Raw genomic sequence first — 7,620 nt, 5'->3', positions numbered from 1 at the left:
ATATATATATATATATATATATATATACACTATTATTAATACCATCTTACATGTAATTGGGAAAGAAGATATACAGGCACTGGGGCATAAGAGATCCACTGGAAAAGTCGAAGGGAGTATGGGAGAAAATATGGGAGAGAGCAGATTGGAGGAGGGGATGTCCTGTGGGACTGCTATTTTGGGGCGGTGGGTAGGGGAAAAACAGGGAGAAAATTTGTAACTGAAAATCTGGCGGAAACGAATGATGTAAATCAGAAGTTAATAAAGCATTAAAAAAATGTTCATTAAAAATATATAACTGCTAATGATTGGATTTATTAAAAAAATAAAATAAAATAAAAATAAACTATAAGTTCAGAGAACAAGGCCAGCATCATAGTACCACAGGGCTCAGCTGAGAAATCACTACTGGTGGTCATTTCTTCCTCTTTTTTTCTTTTGTTTTAAATCAAACTTGTTAGAGAAGTCATTTAAAGCAAAAATAATGCTCTGAAATGGTGAGGATTCCTTTAGTGTATGGGTCAAGAGAGTCCCTGAGGTCCTTTCCAGTCTCTCAGTTCTGGGATTCTGTGGTATTTCTGGGGCAGCCAAAGATGTCTCCTGGGCAGGACAAAGAGGGACAGGTCAAAACCACCCAAGGGATCCCAATCTCTGATAAACTGCAGGGGAAATTAAGAGAAGACATCAAAGCTAGACTCTTGATGAGTGTTAGGACAGAAAATGTCAGAGCCTGAGAGGATAGGAAGGGGGCCAAAGGACACAGAATGTCAAAACTTAGAAGAGCCTTAGAACAGGGGATGTCAGGCCTGGGAGAGGCCTCAGAACAGGGGATGCCAGGGCCTTAGAACAGGGAATGTCAGGACTGGGAGGGGCCTCAGAACAGGGGATGTCAGAGTTTGGAAAGGTCTTAGAGGTCACAGAGTCCATCCCTTCACTTTACAAATAAGAAACTGAGATTTCTGACTGACTCATTTAGAGAATAAGATAGTCAACTTGGCCTGAAGAATCTCCTTTCTTAAATTCCCCAGCTACAGATTTTTCTACAAAGTCCCCATCCCCAATTCCTCTTTCTCTATAAAGACCAAGAGATTCCCAAACAGATTTCTGCTTTTCTATGCTCCACCCTCTACCCTCATTCCCATACACCAAGTCATCAAGGAAGTTTCCTCCAGCCATCTCTCCTGCAGTCCATTACTGCCCTCCCTTGGAAACCTCAGTGTCTCAGAGACTCCTGTCTCTACACCATCTCTGAGCTGCCAGGGGAGCTCCAGGGTGAGACTAATCCCTGGTTCCAGAGTCCTTTCACTCTGAAAATACAGAGCCTGAGTAAAGGAAAACAGACTTTATTGATGTCCTAGCCTCTCCCTATTTAGGAAAGGCAAAGATATTTTCCATGAAAAGTGGACAATAAAGATAATTTTTTTCCCATCCCTGCATGTGTGTGTGCTCAAACTCACACCACACACACACACACACACACAAACACTGGCCTCTTCCACGAACTGCCAACCTCTGAGTTCTAAACACATACAGCTTGGGTTCAAATTCCACCTCCTTTATTCTATAAATGACTCTATAAATGACACATATGGTCACTTCTGGCCCACAATATGGAATTCTTACAGAACAAAACCAGCTTTTCCTCTAAGAGACTCAGTCTCGGCCAGTTAGTGGTTGTAGTGTTAGAGTCTGTTAGACTGTTAGAATCAGGAAGACCCGAGTTCGAATCTGATCTCAGACACTTTTTTGGTTGTATAACCTTGAGCAAGTCACTCAACTAGTGTTTGCCTTAGTTTCCCCAACTGTAAAATGGGGATTATAACAGCTCCTCCCTCAAAGAGTTGTTGTGAGGCCCAAATCTGTAAAAAGTGCTTAGCACAGTGCCTAGCAAACAGTAGGCACTAGATAAATACCTATTGCCTTCTTTTCTTCCCAATATTACAGGATCCTAGAGCTAAATGGGATTTTGTCACTGTTCTGTAACTGTTTGTTACTGTTCTCACGTGATATTTCCTGACCCCATTTGGGGTTTTCTTGGCAGAGATACTGGAGCAGTCTGATTTCCTTCTCTGGCTCATTTCACAGATGAGGAAACTGAGGCAAACAGGGTGAAATGACTTGCCCAGGGTCACACAGCTAGGAAGTGTCTGGGGCCACATTTGAATGCAGACCTTCTTGACTCCAGGCCTGGCGCTCTATGAACAATGGCGCCCCCTACCTGCCCTGGATTTTAGGGGTCAATTAGTCCAATCATTTTACAATGCCTGGTACATAGGCAAATGTACTCATTGTTGACTGATTTGATTGACTAGAGGTTACATAGTTCAATTGTCACATTTTACAGGTGGGGAAACTGAGGCCCAGAAGTTTAGCGATTTGTCTAAGGTCACTTGAACATAGGTAGGAGCAGAGCATCATTGATTTGGAGGAAGAAGGGTCCTGGGAGGCCTTCTAGTCCGACTCCCTCATTTTAGAGATTTAGAAATTGAGGCCCAGAGGGGTGATAAGGGGCTTGTTTCCAGCCCTCCTTCCTTTGCACCACACTGACTCTCTACTGTCCCTTTGGCTCCCAGGGACCGAGTTGTAACAAAGCTTGAGACCTTTAGAAAACAAACCACAGGACAGGTCTCACTGCCCAAAGGAATACACACTTGTGTCCCTGTGTTAGCAAGCATGATAATTAGAGGTTACATGTCCATTCTTCTGTTTGCTTGTTTTGATAAAAAGGGCAGCGAAAGCTGGATTCTCCCAAACCCAGGAAAATGCCAGGAGTCAGGAAACTGGACAGCTGCATTTTCAGAGACTTTGACATAAAGAACGGACCTGGTAACTCAACATGGATGTCCTTGGCAGGCCTGGCTCAAGTATGGCCTTGGAATCCTGGGATTCGGGACAAACTTAAGGGGGGAGCAAGGGGGTAGCGGAGATGATGCCATTTTGACACTTACCTGAGATTTAATTTTCGGTCTTCATCACTGCCGACCTCCTGAAAAGAGAGAAAGAGAAAGAGAATGAGTGAGAAAGAGAGAGAAACATGGCTGGATATAGATCAGGTATGAGGTGCCATCCTCAGCCCTCAAATTCTCACTCAGTGATAAGGAGGAAAATCTCAGCTACAGAGAATGTTGAGGGGCAGCATGATACTTCACAGATGGGAAATGACCGGGGTTCAAATACTGTCTCGTGCACCTCTCTCGGCCTTGGTAGGCTCACCTGGAAAATGAAGGAACTGAACTCTGACTGCTAAGGTCTCCTATAAGAATCTTCTGCCTGGCATTCAAGGCCTTCTCCAGCTTGGCACCCCTCCCACATCCCTTTCTAGCCCTCTCCTTCTTATAGGCTGACATTCCAGAAGGGTCCCTCTTATGCTTTTGTGTTCCATAGTAACAGTTACTCCCCTAACATAGCATACTGTGTGCATCTCAAGGGTGTCTAAGCTGTAACACCAGGCTGTTTTTATTTTTTTAATCTTTTATATTTTTATATTTTATCTCCCTACTAAGTTAGTAATTTTCTTGAGTGTAGGAACCATATTTTATTTAAGTTTTGTACTGGCTAAATCCAGTACTCTGTCTGCAGAGCAGATTTTTAATTGATTTTTGTATCTGGAAAGAATGAGAAGGGCCCTTGGAACAGAGAACATCAAAACTGGGAGGGACCATAGAACAGGGAATGTCAGAGCTGGGAGGGGCCTTAGAGATGGTATAGACCTGAGATTTCCAACCTATTCAAATCTTTCAGACCTCCCTTCCTCCCCTTTATCCCATGACAATATCCATCACCTTAAGAAGTATTAAAGGAGAAAATATATAAAACCTGTACTAGAGAATTCAGTAACCCTTTAAAATGAAGCTATGCTTTATTCAACATAAAAGTATTTCTATTCCTTTGAAAAATGATTTGTGCGTGTGTGTGTGTGTCTGTGTGTGAGTGTGCACATGTATAAAACAAGATTATTTATTCAGTGTACACTAATCCTAAGTCACTTGATAGTCTGGCTGGGCATGGATGTACCCAATAATGCTGTAATGACTCTAGTACACCCATCCCTATCCCTACCCTCCCCACCCCCAGTCCCAGAGTTCAGGGTCCACACAGTAGGAACCAACAGCCTAGTCCAACAATCTGTTTTAATGATGGGGAAACTGAGGACCAGAGTTCACACTGAGAGGTAGCAGCTGATTGGTCAGGGTTCTGCCTCCTGAGCCCAGTTCTTGTCCCACTACCCCACAAGGACTGCCCCTACTTCTGAGAAGCTGTTCATTTCTCATCCCAGTAGAGGTCTACCGACCAGCTAAGTAACTGACACCAATCACTGCTCAGGTGCTGGGCTTGGGAGCAGCGAGGTGGTATCATAGTGCATAAAACACCAGGACTGCAGTCAGGAAGATCTGAGTTCAAATCTGGACTCAGACACTTACTAGCTATGTGACCCTGGGCAAGTCACTTAACCTCTATTTGCCTCAGTTCTTCATCTGTAACATGGGAACACACTGGAGAAGGAAATGGCAAACCACTCCACCATCTTTGCTAAGAAAACCCCACGGACAAGTCCACAAGTTCACGAAGAGACCACAACAACACACTGGGCTTAGAGTCGGGAAGATCTGAGTTCAACCCTGGACCACTTAAATTCTTTGGGTTTCAGTTTCCTCATTTTTCACATGAAATTTAAAAAATTTTAAAATTACAATTACTTGTAATATTACTTCTACCTTTAAATCTATGACCCATGGTCTCTAAAACTTTTCCTCAAAATACACTTGAGGATTAATTCCTGGAACTTGTGAACATTTCCTATTTGGCACCATCTTTAGGCAAAAAGAGTATACTGGATCTCTACCTGCCAAAGTTATTTGGCTTCTTTCCAATAAAAGTCAGAGCAGTTCATGTGAAGACCACCCAGGAGGGTCAGAGGGCTATAAGTTTAACAACTGTCCTGAGTAGCAGACAAAGATCTGACCTGACCTCCGAACTCATTAAGGGAGAGAGCCATGATGTCCAGTACCAGAGAAGCAACTATCATCTCACCGTCCCATGACCTGATCAGATGGGCTCAGTTCTGGGAGCCACAGGCTTAGGATCAGATCCATAGTGTCTAAAATAGAGTAACCAGGATGTCTAAGGGCCCTGACCTCATACCATGGCAAGTGGTTGGAGGAACTGAGGAAGTTAACCTGGAGAAAAGAAGCCTGTGGTCTTGTGGGACCATGCCATCTATCTGAAAAGATCTATTTGATTTTTTTAAATAGAACTAGTATTCAAACATAAAGCCATTTACTCTAAATCCAATGAATTTTCCACTGTACATGATGCATTACCCATAAGCAAAATTTGAAATGGTTTTTCTGGGAAGTAGCGATTACATCAGCAATAGAAGGAGTGATAAGAAAGGGCTTATCCCCATGCACTGATTGTATTTCCCTCCTTAGCTGATGTCAAACCCTTGGTAAGCCAGTTCAATTTGACATCATCTTTTATTCTCAAATCATTTTTTTGTGGTGTCCTATCCCCAATCAGGACTAGTCAAAGGCCAACCTGTATTACAGCCTCAAAAAGCCACAAGCAATTGTCTTATATCTCTCTTCCCTTTCATGGAGAAACTCTCTAGTAAGGCCATCTACACTTAGTATCTGTCTCCTTTGCTCTCACTCTTTTCAGTCTGGCTTTATTCAACTGAAACTGCTCTCTGCAAAGTTGCCAATGATCTCTCTCTCTTTTTTCAAAAACCAGATTTATTATTTATTTTTAGCATTCTTTCTTTTTAAAGTTTGAGCTCCAAATTCTCTCCCTCCTGTTTGTTCTATCCCTACCTTTCAAGAAGACAAGAAATATGCTATGAATTATACAGGTGAGATAATATAAAATATATTTCTGTATTAGCAATGTGGCCAAAAATAAAATAAAGTTAAAAAATAATGCTTTGATCTGTACCAAAACCCTAATAATTCTCTCTCTGGAGGTGGATAGCATTTTTCATCATAAGTCTTTCAGAAATGTCCTGAATCACTGTATTGCTGAAAATAGCTAAGTCATTCACAGGTAATTATCAATAGAATATTTTTGTTACTGTGCACAATATTCTCCTGGTTCTGCTCACTTTACTTTGTATCAGTAAATACAAGTCTTCCCAGGTCTTTTTCTGTAGCCATCATGCTTGTCATTTCTTATAGTTCAATTTTATTCCATTGCCATCATATACCACAACTTGTTTATCCATCCCCCAATTGATGGGCATCCCCTCAATTTCCAATTCTTTGCTACCACAAAAAGAGTTGTGATAGGGGCAGCTAGGTGGTGAAGTAAATAGAGCACCAGCCCTGGAGTCAGGAGAACCTGAGTTCAAATCTGGTCTCAGACACTTAATGCTTACTAGTCGTGTGACCTTGAGCAAGTTACTTAACCCCAACTGTCCCTACAAAAAGCAAAAAAAAAAAAAAAAAAAGAGTTGCGATAATTATATATACATATATATGAATACATATACACAAATGTCCTTTTTTCCTTTTCTTTGATTTCTTAGAGATACAGACCTAGTGATGGTAATGATGGGTCAAAGGCCATGTGCAATTTGCCTTTTGGACACATTTCCAAATTGTTCTCCAGAATCACCGCATCAGTTCACAACTCCAACAGTGCACTGGTGTTCCAATTTTTCCATGTCCCCTCCATTTCTCATTTTCCTTTTCTGTCATGTTAGCCAATCTGATAGGCGAGGTATCACCTCTCAGTTGTTTTAATTTGCATTTCTCTAATCAACAGTGATTTAGAGCATTTTTTCATATGACTATAAATAGCTTTGATTTCTTCTGAAAACTGCTTGTTCATACCCTTTGACCATTTATCAATGGGGAATGATGCCAATGATCTCTTAATTGCCAAATCTAATAACAGTCTTTTCTCAATTCTCATTTTTCTTGACTGTTAATCACCTTCTTTTCCTTGGTGGCCTCCTTTCTCCAGGTTTTTGGGACACTGATTTGTCCTGGTTCTCTTCCAACGTATCTCACCACTTCTCCTCTGTCTCCTTTTCTGAATCCTTGTCCAGACAATGGCCTCTAGTCATAGGTGTCCCACAGGGCTGTCTTGGGCCTTCTTCTCCCTTCATATTATTTTACTTGGTGACTTTGTTATCATAGATTCAATTATTATCTCTATGCTCAAGACTCTCAGATCATCTCATCCAGCCCTAACCCCTCTCCTGATCTACATTCTTGCATCTCCAATTGCCCATTGGACATCCTGAACTGGATTTTCCAAAGACATCTGAAATTCAACATAGCCAAAACAGAACTCGAATCTTTTCCCCTAAACCCTCCCCCTGCCTCCACCTACCATATTACTGTCAAGGACACAACCATCTTCCTAGCTCCTCAGGTTCAGAACCTAGGAGTCATCCTGGATTCCTCACTCTCTCTCATCCCCAGATCCAATATGGTGCCAACTCCTGTCAACTTCACCTGTAGCATCTCACATCAGTTTCACCTTTGCAACATCTCTGGTCCATTTCACCTCCACAGGATGTCTTGTCCATTTCACCTTTGCAACATCTCTGGTCCATTTCACCTCCACTGCATGTCTGGTCCATTTCACCTTTGCAACATCTCTGGTCCATTTCAC

The 7,620-nt window shown here is 42.0% G+C and overlaps 2 protein-coding genes across 2 annotated transcripts in view; both read right to left on the bottom strand.

The window, feature by feature from the left end:
* CORO1C (coronin 1C) overlaps positions 1–7,620 on the bottom strand; it is a 544,511-nt gene that overhangs the window by 206,764 nt on the left and 330,127 nt on the right. The gene's annotated exons all lie outside the window — the stretch shown is intronic.
* SSH1 (slingshot protein phosphatase 1) overlaps positions 1–7,620 on the bottom strand; it is a 101,790-nt gene that overhangs the window by 84,729 nt on the left and 9,441 nt on the right. The window contains exon 2 of the mRNA XM_069081518.1: positions 2,949–2,986. Within this exon, the coding sequence (XP_068937619.1) occupies positions 2,949–2,986 (38 nt within the window). The remainder of the gene's footprint in view (positions 1–2,948; positions 2,987–7,620) is intronic.

This window comes from Petaurus breviceps, unplaced genomic scaffold, assembly GCF_028583685.1.
Source record: "Petaurus breviceps papuanus isolate PSGF00001 unplaced genomic scaffold, PetGlider_PUasm1.0 99, whole genome shotgun sequence".
Taxonomy (NCBI): domain Eukaryota; kingdom Metazoa; phylum Chordata; class Mammalia; order Diprotodontia; family Petauridae; genus Petaurus; species Petaurus breviceps.
Note: the sequence above shows the minus strand (reverse complement) of the source record. Positions and strands in the feature narration are given on the sequence as shown.